Raw genomic sequence first — 15,175 nt, 5'->3', positions numbered from 1 at the left:
TGAAGAAAAGTTGAAATGCCAGTAAGTTGTAAATTTGTCATGGCCACACAGGTTGTCCAAAAGGGTAGGTGCAGTCTTACAAACACATAAAAAGCTTCAGCTGTTTCATGACATTACACAAGGAGGGCAAAATCCTACAGGACATTGTGGAGCCTGTAAGAAGCGTCCCAAAACTGGAAAGCAGAATGTTCCTGTTCTAAAACCAATTCTTTACTGAGTGCTACATACAGATATACCTCAGGATCTGTTTTTTCAGACAAGATTTCCCATTACAATGCTGAGGGATAACTATCATTCACACAAATAAAGGAGACTTTCAGAAGACCTTTGAACAGTCATAATCAGGAAAAAGAAATATTTTTAATCACCACAGTCAGAGCTCACTCTTGCCATGCAATTTTAGAAAAAGAGATGCAGACTTTACAATTTTGGCAATATGTGTGGGGCACATATTACTGCCCTCATTGGAAGAGGAGAAGAAGGAAGAAAAGATTTGCCTTGGTCCTTGAAACTGTATGGTGCCTTAGAAGACATAAAACAGAGGAAGTCACTCTCTTTGCAGCTACAGTTCACTCATGCTGCAGGAGGCTGGTTCAGAGGAACGTTTCAGCAAGCACAGAAGGCAATTTGGTGGGACAAGGGACACTGGCCATCTAGTCTATGTCTCTTTATTGCATAGCAGCCATAACAACCTAAGCTTTTAATTATTAAAAAGCACTTGTAGGTATTTGTTCCATGGGAGGGAATGAACAGAAGGAGAAAAACTAACAAAAATGTACATCTCAGAGTCCAAACTACAGATTTTGGAAAATCCACATGGATACCAATGGTTACACATTACTGTTAAGGTCTCTGTCACTTTTTTGCCTTCCCCTTACTGTCATGCTGCTAAAGACCTCCTGCTGTTAATGCAGACCTGGAATTTCATTCCCTTCTTAAAATGACAGCACTAAAAGAGCATTCTACAGTTTCTCTCCAACCTCAATAAGGCTAAGAAAGGATCAGTCAGCATCTCCCTTAGTATTTCTATAGTTTGTCCATTTCTTGAACTTGCAGACCTATAGGAAAAGCTCTGGGGACAGTGGAAACTATGGCAAAAGGAAATAAACCCATTAAGTTGGAAATATTTGCGTGATAAAGAGATTCACAGTTTTATTTTCCTCTTTCCCCTGGACAAAGTCACTACTTAAAAAAAAAATAATAAAAAAAAGCAATAGTACTTATTTCATCACTGCATAATAAAAAGGGGCTCTTTTGCCTTAATGGAAAACACGAGGATTAAAAATTCTAGTAAAGTTTATACTGGAAGAGTTCCAAAGCAATAAGACTATAATTTCTTATTTTAATTTTACTTTCTTGTAAAGAGAAGCAAAAGGATCTTTATAATTTTTCTTTCATCCAGTCAAGTCTCCAGTCCCAACCCTTTTAACACTTAGAGAAAGAAAATGCAATAGGGTGCAATCAGTGGATATGGACAAAGTTGGAAAAAAGAGAAAGGTGACAGCAGAGGGGCTAATTAGTAAGGAAGAAATAACACATACTGTATGACATTCTGTACAGTTCACAAATTACTTCTTAAAATTACAGCCCTGTAAAAGCCACGACTTGCATCTTGTCTTTTTTACTGCACATATAAAATAGAGTTCTTAGAGAGTGCTTGATTTCCCCATTTTATTTTTCTTAAATACATACATTTTAGTATAAAATTGTATATTTAGAATAATTATACTTTACTTACAGTATATATTTTAGTAAAAACTACAAATCTAAATTTAAAAGTTAATTCCATGAAGTCACAGACAACACAAACCCAAGTTTCATTAGAACTAATGTCATACAAAATTTGAATTTGAAGTCTTTATTTCTCTTTCAGGGATGCTCTTACGCAGTTATTGTTAGGGCAGTCACTTCAATGCCTGAACATCTGCATGTGATATCTAATACAGAATTCTGAAATACTCATTTTTACACTAAAACCATTAAGGAGAACTACAATTAAGTTAAATACTTTTACTTTGGTATTTTTTCTTTGGTCTATTTAATTTCCCAATGAAGTTAAGAAATATTAGTCTAATCTATTTCAAATGCTAAAAATACGCTGACTGTAGCAGTATACAGAGGTTTCATTCAGCACAGAAAATTTATTAAGTGAACCTGTATTCTTGGCTAACAAACTAACCACACTCATCTAGTATGTTTTCTAAAAACCTACTGCATGATATTTCTGAATGGTGTGTACTAACACTGAGATATTTCTACTGCCTTATACTAAAATACAAAAAAATATTTGAGTTATAATAATTAGATATTTTCTTCCAGAGTAATTTGTTTTACCTATTGTAGTTTCATTAAAACATTCTTACAGCAAAAGAAAAAAAATAACCTATGTGAATACACACCCATATCACTTTCCATTATATGCTCATTATGAATTTGCTGAAATCCAGGAATGGGCCGTGTTGTCAGATACCATACCGCATGAAGAACATCTGTGGCATGTATACGATTGTGATCTGAAAATTATCAAAATATAATAAAAAATATTATCTGAAATATAATCAAAAGGAACAAAGAAAAAAAAAGAAACATAATGTACCAAATTTACTGTAAGGGAGATTTTGATTAAATATAAAAAGGAAAAATTTAATTTAAATTGTAGTAGAGGCTATTATCACCAAAGGTTTTTAAGAAACAAGTTAGATAAACATCAAACATCCTCTAAGCATACTTCATCCTACCTGAGAGTCAGGAAGGGATTAAGTAGCCTTTTGAATCAGTGATGGTGAGCCACTAGCATTGCTTCCAATCTGATATCTACAAGCACCTGGGTTGGTGCAAACATCTGTGACATAGGGGGAGGGGGGTGGGGTGGGGGCTGGTGTTTTGTTTTGCTTTGCTTTCCAATAAATTTGGCTGCCCTAAACAGCAAGATGAATAATTACTGTCAAAATTCTATATTTTCTTATTATTCTATTACAGGCCTGAACCTAATTTCTGTTAAATCAACAAATATTCTCCCACTGACTTCAGTATGTTTGATTCAACTACTCATTCAAATTCCTTAAAATTATATTCAACCTACATATTAACAAATTCAGTTTTGGAGTCCACCATTTTTTTGCAGCAATTCATTAAATCAGTTCTAAATTCTGACAAATGCATTAATTAAAAATATACTAAGTTCAGACATTGTCTACCTCTGTATTAAACATTAAACTAATAGACACACTAAAGAGATACACTAATATAAAAGAAGAACATATCTAATTGGATAGTACTTACAGGGAATATCTCGGTAGCCATTTTCTAGTGCACGGAAGTAATTCATGAATTCTTGAGTTGGGATTTTGAAAACTTCAAACAAACCAGTGTCTTGAAACAAGGTATAAGTTACCTAAATACATATTAAAGTGGATTTTAGTCTGAAAAATAGACCTAAGCATATTCTGCTTTTTCAACTTTAAAAATATTAGTTTTTAAAATTTTCCTTGCTGATAGAGATGGAAATTACAAAATTCCATTAAAGATTATCTGAAAGCTATTGTCATAGAGATATGTTTAATGATTTTTTAGCACAAAAATGGGGGGGGTTATCATCCTCTCAAATAGAGAATAATAAAAGCTTTTATTTCTTTACTGATAAATTCTATGCACAACTGATTATTTTTAATAATATTCTCCAAAATGTTCATAATGTTAAAGAACTCATGCTTTATTCCATTAGTGACCTAAAAAGAATACATCTATATTCTTACTTATTATTGAAAAATTAAAATTACTTAACTATAGTAGCAGAGCCATTAATATAAAGAAAACCCAACATTGTATTTATTTTTGAGACTTTGGCAAAGAAATTCTATTTCTTTTATTCAGTATGACTCATCTTGGGTATCTTTAACAAAGCTAGCTGGTAAATTAAAAAATATTTCAAAAATGTACTCAGAACACCCACACATGTATACACTGTGCAAATATATTACGGTTTACAAGTAGAACTTAGTGACTACAAAAGACCTAACCCCCCCAAGACTGCAAATATTAAGAAAGCTTTTCAAAACAAGTCACTGCTACTCATTTTTGTCACTTCTTTCCCAGACACTTGAGAGAATGAATAAGTTCTGAAGTGTGGGAGGTGCTCAAAGGAACACGAGAGCAAAATGAGGGGACATCCATCCCTCTCATTCCACCTGTCCCAACCATTCCCCTTACACATACCCAATCTGAGAACCTTACAAGTGATGATGGTAAAATACAGTTTTTAATTGGCTCTTAAGTAAGATATGTATCAGATGCTTACAGCACAACAGACAAAAGGACTGGGGCAGGAGGAGGAGAAGGACAAGTAGTACACATACATACAATATCAGGAAGAACTGATACAGAAATTCTGGTAAAGTAGAAACCTGCACACTTAAGTACTTACAGGTTTGAACTATCCCCTAGATTGCACACAAATGAAATGCAAGCTAATGTGGATCACAGAGTACTAGTATACTACAATAAAAACACCACTCAAAAGTGGATTGTGGCATTCTAGTCTGTACATTAACAGTTGTCACTAGCTGAGGTGACAAAAGTCCTGAAAACATTTGATTAAACAAGACTAACTGAAGATTTAAAACAATACAGAATATTGTGTATTATGAAAGAAAAGACAGTGTCTAATGACAAAAATGAAATTATCCCCATTGTTTTTTCCGGTCTTCAGTATAGGTGCAGGCCTATGGTTGCAACTGCACCTGAGTGCTTCTAACCTGTTTCCTTCCCTCCAGCTGATTGTTCCTAATGCTACCGTTGAACAAGAGTAACATGCATTCTACTCCAGGGTAGGAAATTAAGATACTGGCAATAAAAATATTTTGTGGTCAGATCAGAAGCAAATCCAGCTCATACTATAGCTCCATGATTGCTAAATCCAGTATAAAGAGACAGAAGCTTCCAGATGACACTGATGAATGGAAGAGGCTGGGGAAGAGCAAACAGTATCATACTTTTGCACCTGCCAGTAGATTGGCTTCAGCACAACATGAAACTGCACGAAAGAGCTTAGTAATAAGTCAGAAGGAGATAAAAGGGATACTACATGCAGAAAGCAGCATGGAAAAAAAATCCCATTGTTTGTAGGATCAAGAGGCAAAAGACTGCCTAAAAGATCACTTCTCTTCCCCCACAGGTGTAGCTCTGGCAGAAATATTTTACTGAAATAAAGAAAAAAGAAATGGTTGACAAACAAGGTATTAATTCTGAAAGCAGGAGACAATTTTTCATAGGAAATGGCATATTACTACAAAACCTAGTAAGTGTGAATCTAACCTATTTTTACATTGAGAATAAAACTCAGAAAATTTGGAGCAAGCTGTCTATAGATAAATCACTTCTTATGGTTTACAATGAGATGGAGTACATGAGAAATGATATTTCTACTTTTCAAGTTAGCATTCATATACATGTTGACTGCAAAACTTCTTCACGGTTTAAATAAACTATATAAGCACGACAGCTTTACACACCCTCCCTCATATAATAAAAGACAACAAACCTGGCTAAGAATCCTTCCAGACTGGTCTCCCATTTCTTGTACAAGGTCAAAAATCTGGAAATTCCAATTGTTCATCTTCTCCATTAGTGAATCATGGTCTAATAACATTGTTTCTAATGGAGGACTCTGCTCCACCTGTATGAGAGTAAGATACTTTATCATCTCTAAAATAACAATGAAAACGAATGTCAGTTGTATTGGCAAAAAAAGCCATGAAAATGATAAATCATTATTGAACTTATTGAATGGTACTGTAACTATGGCTATGAGAAAATCATAAATCAGTAGTACAAATAGCACAGTTAAGGGCTTGACTTTTCATATTTTGGGGCAGCAGATTCCAGGGCTTTCTGAGATGGTGCTAAATTTTCATTCTTATTTCTTTTTAAACAAGATGAGTTAATAAAACAAAGCAAAAATATGCATAGGCTAATAAAATATTTACTGAGCTTTAACAGTTCGTTAATTGAACAAGCTTTAAAAAAATTGATGCATAAACCCAAAATGTTAGTAAAGCTTAAACCATTTGTCTCCCTGCACTTCCAAAATACTGCACTGTATGAACATTCATTTGTAAGTCTCAGCAAAACTGTCACATCTTTCATAAAATTCCAAGAGAAAATACTAGTCAATCAGTGTTTGAGTATACTATCAACATTAAATCTACACAAATAAATTTTGATCAACAAAAAATTAATAAAATCACCATCTTTCTTGTCATTTGCTAGTGAAATTTATGCAAGCTGGAAATACACAATTGTTAAATGAAATTTGAATTCCAACGATAGGATCATAGAATCATAGAATAGTTTGGGTTGGAAGGGACCTCTAAAGGTCATCTAGTCCAACCCCCCTGCAATAAGCAGGGACATCTTCAACTAGAGCAGGTTGCTCAGAGCCCCGTCCAACCTGACCTTGAATGTTTCCAGGGATGGGGCATCCACCACCTCTCTGGGCAACCTCTTCCAGTGTTTCACCACCCTCAGTGTAAAACATTTCTTCCTTTTATCTACTCTGAATCTACCCCCCTTTAGTTTAAAGCCATTCCCCCTTGTCCTGTCGCAACAGGCCCTGCTAAAAAGTTTGCCGCCATCTTTTTTATAAGCCCCCTTTAAGTACTGATAGGCTTCTTAGCAATGCAAAAACCTCTTTACAGCATATTAGAAATGATAAAGAAATACTATATTGATAAAAGTTATTGCAAGTTTTTTTTGCAATTACATGCTTACAAGCAGATTATTTTGTGTTTGATCGACCATTTCCTTCCTTTCATCTTTTTTCTTCTCTGTATGGTGGAAAGATTCTTTTGAAACACTAGCACTTCCAATTTCACCTTAAAGAAAATGCATACATAAATACTATATGAATAATTTATTTGTAAATTACTACCATCTAATAATTCTTGAACTAATCATACAGATTCTTCACAGAAATATAAGTAATAGCTTGTTTCTAAACCATCTTTAAGAAATTAACAACAAAAAAGTTGTAAAGGACAAAATTTATTAGACAAAACTTATTTGAAGATTGAGAAAAGCTAGAGGCATAACTTTTTACTTGCAAAAATTGGTTCAGTGATTAGGTTAGCTGAGACGGCAGAGAACTTGTTTGACATATGGAATACAGAACTATAAAGCTATGAGTGGAAGCCTATTATAAAATTCTTACTCTGAAGCAGGCAATATTTTAGATTATCTTGATTATCCTAAGTCACAAACTAAAATAAAATACATGTATATGAGTTACTTAAAGTATAGGAAAAATTTCATGTAGAAATATAAAAAATTTAATTTGCTTTAAAAAAAAATAAAAGCAAGTTGCTATAAAATATTTGTCTATTTTGAAATCCCACCTGATTTTCTGTCTTTATATTCTGCAAATTCTGGTTCTGGTGTTGGAACAGGCTTGAGTATCTGACGTCCACAGCTTACAGAATACATGAAAAATATTTATAACATTCAGTAATTTTCTTCTTTTGCTACTACTGTGTTGTACTGAAAAATATCTGCAAATTACTTTTCTAAAAAAGGCATGCTTTTGAAGGTTCCTCCACCAAGTGACCTTAGTATTTTCTCCTAAATTTGGTACATACAGATTTAGTCTGTACTTAGAAAATAATCAACGATCACCTCCCCTGGACTCACCTCCACGAATTAATAAAGTAGAGCTAATTATATAGAAAGTATTCAGAAATACAGAATTCAATTCCCAGGCAGGAAGTCCTCCTTTTCTAAAAATCTCTAAAATATTGTTACTCTACAACAACTGCTGCTTTCAAGGGTAAGCCATTTCAAATCAATGGCATACATACAGCATTCTTTAGTCTCCCCTGGATAATATAGTTACAGATTATTATGAGATAATATGCCTTTTTTTCAATACTAGTAGATGATAGGTCTTGTTATATTTTTTCATTTTAATTGTATTATTTTCAATGCATATGAAGTTACTATAAAGGTAACAGAGTTTACAGTACCTGCTACACATATAACCTACAGGTGTTTTAACTTGCTGCTGAAAATCTGGAGAACTAAATGTGTATCCTGGAGGCTTATGTATATTAATGCTTGGTTTTGTAAGAAAATCAGCAGTATCAGGAAATTCTACAGGTGACCAGCTGCTGAAAGCCCCACTGGAGACAGATCCATGACTAGGTGAACCCACAGGACTCAGGCCAGGAGAAGCACCTTCCAAAACAAACATTATATGGGGTTCAGATTACAATAAAAACATTACTGTTTAGAAAGACTGAAATTAAATTACAAGAACCATTATAAATTGTAAAGAATGTGCAAGTTTTCAAAACACGGTGTATAGTTCACACTGTTAAACACACATGAAGTAGCTAGATCTATTCCAAGTTTTAAGATCTACAACTATGCAGCAGTCTAGGCTACACATCTGAATGGGCAAACTATGTAACATGTTATAACATCTGGCTTTCAAAGGTTTGGTTTTGTTTTTACCTTTGGAAAAACGTAATCAGTAGCTGAAACTTTCCATATTCCTTTCTGATTCAGGATTGCTTTTTTAAATTCTCCAGAAAAAAAATCAAAGCCAATTCAGTATTGATAACTGACCTAGACAAAAATCTTTTACCTCATTGTTTTGCAATAAAGAAAAAATATGCTTGAGACATTTTTAAAAACAAAGTAAAAACCCAAAATGTTGTAACCATATTTTTGAAGCAAGTGATTAAAGTGGGCAGATACTGGCCTTTTTTGACAGTGATGTAACTTTTTTTATTGGCATGATAATCTATCTAAATCTGCCTAATAGACCATTGGGGGGGAATCTAAAGTTTGCTCATGGGTAATTAGAGATAAAAAACAAACAAACAACAAACAACTCCATCTTCCTTAGGTCCATGAAATTCCTCATTCCTGTTCAAACAGTAAGCTAGGGCTTACTTCAGGCTTCTGTCTGTGAAATCTAGGAAAGAAAGCTGGTAAACCCGGACTTTGGCTACTCTGCGCCTAACATGAATTTACAACAAAATCTTGCATTAAGCCAAAACATCATTTCTTTCCCTTGTGAAAATATACAAAAGACAGGTTATCTAGAAGTGCCCAAGGTAAGTTATAGCCATTGTAAACATACTTTTATCAAAAAGAATAAAGTGCCCATGAGTAAAATAATGAGGTATTCTGTGGACTTTCCAAAGCTGAGTCACTTATTCTGCTGCAAACTATGAAGCAAAAACTCCATCATAAGTTTTATTACTGTACAGTGCCTGATAACAAATTACTAAGAGAATATACAGTATTGCCTTAAACAAGGAATGTATAGATTATACACTTCCAACAGTGTCATAGGCTACACTGACTTGACTCACACACCCTAAGAGTAGTATGTAATCACATTTTGTTACAGTAAAAGACAAGATTTTTCAAAGTTCACATTGGTAGATGCAGGGACAGAAGTTTTAGAAAGCAAATGTCACTTCACTGCTGCAAAGAAAGATCTGGAAAGTTGAGAAAAAATTTGTAAACTCCCTTCCAGAACTAAACCACATTAATACTCTAATGTTGATTACTTAATTTCATCCTTTTTACATGTACACATTCAGCAGGTTTTAATGCATATCATTGCACCCTGTATTTTCCACAAGATTCAAAGTATTAAAGTGCAGAAGGCAGCCCAGCTTTTTATGAAGACAGAACCATTGAGAATGTGCAACAATGTGTTTACATGCAGATCTGGCCTGAGTTTGCGTGTTTCTTGGTGTTTAGAAGAGTGAAAGGAAAACAACCAAGCCATCAGTAAATAATACAGAGAAAACTGGTGAGTTTTGGGGTTTTTAAAGAAAAAATTAAAAAGTGCATTCATCTCTCTCAATCCAACCTGCATGTTTAAACTTTTATAAAACAAAATTATTAGACAGGTTTGCTTTTAAAGCATACTAAAATGGATGGGCAGAAACGTCAGAAGAAGTAGTTTTGAAGTTTTCACTTAATATGGGCAAACAGACCAGTTATAATCTCTGAAATACTGATATACACATTATTTCAGCACTCCTGTTACAGTATCTACTAGGTTATTACACTGACAGCGTTAGAATAAAATCTACTCCAACTCCGTCCAAAATTTGTTTAAATATTCATCTCAGATGGCTATCAGGTATTTAGGAGCGTCTAAGTGACACCGTTCTATTACAAAAAGCATAATTACTAAAAAAAAAGTCCCTTATTAATGTATGTGCATGTTGCAATTTTCAACAGGTACCAACCATACTGAACGTCATAACATTTTGCAGCTACATGCATTAGGTGAACAGCTGAGATTTCTACAAAGCCGATGTTAACTGTAATTTTGAGTATTCTCAGAAGCAGATTCAAAATAAAATATTTTTTAAATATATGCAACATGCTGATGTTCTTTTAGTACTACATTTACATGAAAAAAACACCAGTTATAATACATGATGTGCTAACTACTACCTTGACATCCTGCCACTAAGCTATACAAATTGCATGATCTTACCTGCTCGTCTGGGACCTATATGATGAGTCAATGTCATAGAAGATGATCTTTGTTTTGGTATTGTCAGCAAGTTTGCACCAAAAGACCCATTTGAATGAGATCCTTGGCTGAAAATAAAACAGTAAGATTTTTTTTTTCTTTCCTACCTTGTCTTCCATTTTTATTAAATAAAATGCTTATAAAACGGCCAGACTGTTCTGTTACAGGTCCACTACCATTCAAGAAAAAGAGTACTAGAAAGAACTCGAATTCAAGATCAGCTAGACAATATATGTCAATTATATGGAATAAAAACTGCTGGGTACTGGGTGAAAGCAACAGAAAACTTTATGCAGTCCTAAAATGACACAGTAAGTATATTCAGACCACGGGCCATAGGTTTTACTTTCTAACATGGTATTTACTTTTCTTGAATGTTTTAACAAAGCAGGCTATTTTCTAACAGATCTGAGAAGATTAAAAGATTGTCATGGTATTTCCAAAGTAACCAATCTTACGCAGCCATGGCTTGCTTTTCAAATCAATTTTGCATATTTAATTAATCATTTTATTTATTATCATCTTAAAACTAAAGCTGTTTTTGACATAGTCATATTGTACTTCAGTAGCTAAATCGTTAAACTCGATTGTTGAATGATGCCATCTGCTGTTCTAGGCATGAAATTGCACTCCAAAATTCCAATTACATATTTCCTTTAGTAAACAAAAATGCAATATGCAATTAAAAATAACTGTATACATGTACTTTAAAGTGAAAATAGTTTATGTAAAACTAATTATTTCATTTCAGTATGGGAAAACAGTATTTACCAAACCAGATTTAATCTTGTTTAATCAGATTTCAAACAAAAGTCAAATATAGAAATAATACTTGATCTCTCATCATTTGTTTAAATATACAAATATAAAAAAATGTGTTAAAGAATAAACAAAGATTTATTCTTCTGAAGTCTGATGCTGACACGTTAGTCAACTTTAAAAAATATTTGGGTTGACAACTGGGATAGATTGAACTTTTCACTATTTGTACACTGTTTAGCTATCATAGCTTACATATATACTTTTAAAGCACATAAAAATGCTGCAACAGTATTTAGTGTGGGAAGACTATATATAAAGCAAGGTCAGTTCATCTTGAACTAGTGTGTGAATGAGAAACCAAATCAAGAATTTGCATGCAAATAAAAGAGCAGCTCTCAAGAGTTGCTTTTGAACACTGTCTGGATGGAGAGAAAAAAATTCTGGAACATTAAATCAAATTTTGTAGCAATATTAATTTATTGTATCACTATGTAATATCTTTCTCAACTCAGCTAGAATTCAGTTGAAAGCAGTCATTGTACGTAAAAAAATATTTTCATTTTTTATAAGCTTTCCTCCTAGTGAACAGTTTGCTATTTCACTCTCCCTTTTTACTGTTAGCCTGCTCCTCCTTGCTTTTCTTCTAACATTCAGTGGGTCCTTCATTGGGCTGAATCAGTTCCCGAAGGCAGGAAAAACTGTATTTTTCCTGACAAATCAAGGGGCTGACTCAAGAGCCACAGCCAATGGCACAAAGTGCTCTAGGAATGCAGGAGTGCCTCTTTTGGAAGCAGGAACAGCTATGTCAGTTCAGCTATTTCATCTAACCTTGTCTGTAAGGTAAGCACCCATGGGGGATTTTGAGATGATTATGTGTTAGAAGTTAAAGGGAACCTGAAAAGAACAGTCAGTGGAAGATGCAAGGAGACAGGGACAGTGCAAGTGTTGGCAAGAACTCTGAAGGGCATGACACAAACCACAAAAAAAGCAAACACATATTCTAGGGCTGTATGGAGGCAGACAGGAGCACGGCAGGGGAACATGACTAACTAGAAGTGCTAGTCATCAGGGTCAAGAGATAATTTGAAAGTGACAGAGTATGAGCGAGGGTGTTTTTGGTATTGCTGCTTTCAATCGGGTGATCTTGAGTAGGTTCTTTGGTCAGTAGGAGCTGTAAGGAAACCCTCTCTAAACACACTGCGTCTGCACCAGAAGTGCTGAGCCTCAAACTGAAGTCCCATGGTTTGTAGTTTAAAGCAATTCTCTGGTCTGTGGTTATTTCCAGTGGATATAACTGGGGAGATTCTTTCAAACACTGATAACTACATCAGCATGAAAATACAATCTTTAAACTACTACTACTGCTACTACTAGTATCTTCAATTATATTTTATACACAAATCACAATTAAGTTTTACTATGTAAAAACTTGAAGAGCATATTTTATTCAAGGGGAAAAAAGCCACTGACAAGGGCCAAATTATTTAAATGGTTCACTTTAAAATTAAATATAATGTTGATAAATAAATTCTTGGACGCGTGTATATAAACTTTCATTCACTACTAGTAATTATCAGTTATCAGCATAACTCATATTTTCTTTAAAAAAACCGCATCTATTATACTTTCCTTATGACCTATGTAAAACCATTAAAGTCTTAAGAGATACTAAGTATTTAAAAAAAAAAGGCAAAACAACACACATTTTTACAGGTTTAAGCTGCAACACAATTTCAAACATGTGTTGTACTTCTCTTACAAGAAATTGAGCAAAGCCATACACATTTACATCAAACTAAATGTGTGAAGTTTCACTCATATATAACATTAAGCAAAAAGAAAAAAATGTACATTTATTTTAATCCTAATTCAAAATGTAATCTGAATTCTGGAAATAAAAGCTTTATTTGCACCATATTGACTAACAAGTAGAGAAGAGATTACTTTCTTAATCTACCTTACTGCTTGCTTGATGACCGTAGGAATAATAAATGTTGTAATAGACACAACAGTGGCTACCAAGTGCAAGAAAGTTATATCATATTTTTAATTAGAAAACAAATTTGGGGTATATGGAAGCTGAAAAGTGATACATATCTTAAGTAAAAAGGAGAAGGAGGAAGTCAGTAAAGGTTTAGAGGTTAAACTAGTTTGTTTTGCAGTCGTATGTGTTGGACTTTTTTTTTTTTCTTCATTTCCTACTAAAACTGATATGCAGGCCTACTTACTATGACAGAGCATGCCATTCAGCCTCACAATTACCTGATTTCTACTTGAGATCAGAGTTATGAAGTGTAGTATATAATTAACTTGAAACATTTTCCATGGCAAAATTTGGAGACTTAATTCACAAGATTTTACATTAAATACTTCCTCTGCCAAGTTCCAACATCAGACACGTGAATATTTTAGAAAGGCTACATTTATTATTGCCCTTCAAATGTGGTTAAGTGCTTACCCTGATGTGTTATATTCCTGATGAGATCTCTTGCTGTTACTCCGTTCCCATCTAGAAGATGTTGATTCTATAGGTGGAATGCCAGAAACTCCTGAAGTTCGTCTCAGCTGTGGTGTTGGCAGGCTATTCCTGCTATTTAACCCCTGTTGAGTAACGTAACCATGGTTAAAATCTATGTAATTAAAAACAGACATTAAAATTTTATTTATTGTTTGTGAAGACTCTTTATTATTAATTTTTTTATAGTGAAACAGTAAGTATGGTATCTTACATTCACTTTCATTGCTCAAGAAAAATCAAAAAGATGCAATCAAATTATTTTTCTTACTAGGAATAATTATTTCTCATATCTCTTTTTTTCTTTCCCCAAATTAAGATATGTAAAGATACTTGTACTCCGAAATCCATGTGGTCCACCAATTACTCTTCAGAGCTTTTAAAAATGGAGATCTTCTAGAGAGAGTTCCTGTAGGATTACGGATTCTTTTTCTACACATCCCAATCATATGACTACCCAGTCAGCTCTCTAGCTCTCAGGATAGCCTGAGATTTCGATAACTCAGATGCTAAATATTGACAGTGCGAGTATTGTGAAACTTGTGGAAAGGGTGATGCACAATACACAGGGTCAGTTCTGGTCCATCAAGGCTCCCTCTCTGCTCATACCAGTCCCACAGGACCCGGGAAGCTTCCTCCCAGGCACCTCACCACTCCCAGCCTGGAAGCTGTGTTAGTTTAGGCACACTGCAGCCCAAACACTGGGAATCACCACTGTACTTGAACACAAAGCCCTCTGCAAAGCACGGCAATGGCACTCAAACAGTCCTGTATGGAAATAACTCAGGTCTTATTAGCTCTGCCTTACTGAAATACCCCCAGAAAAGTATATCCATGTTTAAATAGCAATGAGTAGAACCTAACTAACAGAAAGGATAGGATCACTGAACTGAAACCGCAAAGCCAGCTCTGGCATATCTGCATCCATTGCACAGATAACCTATGCATTGTATATTAAACAAATAATAATAATAATAATAATAATTAAAAAAAAAATCTCTGTGACTGCATTCAGTCCACAATCCACTTGTTAACTCATCCCTAGATTTGGCCATTCAAGGGAGCAGGGCGGGGAGGCGATTCTTCTGCATAATACAGATGTGGGTAATCAGACCTTGCAAAGTAAAAAGGATGCCAGGAAAAAAATGTTTAAAACAAAAAATCCAAAGCAATATTTGCAGTATTGAGTAAGGTCTGCAGGGTCACGTGTGAGGACAGGTGACCCTTGGATACTATCACTTCAAAAGTCTGGCAGAAATAATGACTTTGCAATTTTAAGCTTCATCAGGTGGTCAAAGATCATACTTAACTCACAAAGCTATTACATATTTCAAAAA

The 15,175-nt window shown here is 34.3% G+C and overlaps 1 protein-coding gene across 1 annotated transcript in view; it reads right to left on the bottom strand.

Annotated features, from left to right (window-relative positions):
• The window catches only part of PDE3B (phosphodiesterase 3B), a 96,167-nt gene that overhangs the window by 5,978 nt on the left and 75,014 nt on the right, over positions 1–15,175 (bottom strand). Inside the window, exons 4-11 of the mRNA XM_076344062.1 lie at positions 13,782–13,924; positions 10,523–10,629; positions 8,016–8,226; positions 7,392–7,465; positions 6,769–6,872; positions 5,540–5,674; positions 3,283–3,394; positions 2,400–2,513 (exon numbers count right to left, since the gene is read on the bottom strand). Coding sequence (XP_076200177.1) covers positions 2,400–2,513; positions 3,283–3,394; positions 5,540–5,674; positions 6,769–6,872; positions 7,392–7,465; positions 8,016–8,226; positions 10,523–10,629; positions 13,782–13,924 — 1,000 coding nt within the window. The remainder of the gene's footprint in view (positions 1–2,399; positions 2,514–3,282; positions 3,395–5,539; positions 5,675–6,768; positions 6,873–7,391; positions 7,466–8,015; positions 8,227–10,522; positions 10,630–13,781; positions 13,925–15,175) is intronic.

The sequence above is a fragment of the Aptenodytes patagonicus genome, chromosome 7 (genome assembly GCF_965638725.1).
Source record: "Aptenodytes patagonicus chromosome 7, bAptPat1.pri.cur, whole genome shotgun sequence".
NCBI lineage: Eukaryota > Metazoa > Chordata > Aves > Sphenisciformes > Spheniscidae > Aptenodytes > Aptenodytes patagonicus.
This window is presented reverse-complemented; position numbering and strand designations above follow the sequence as displayed.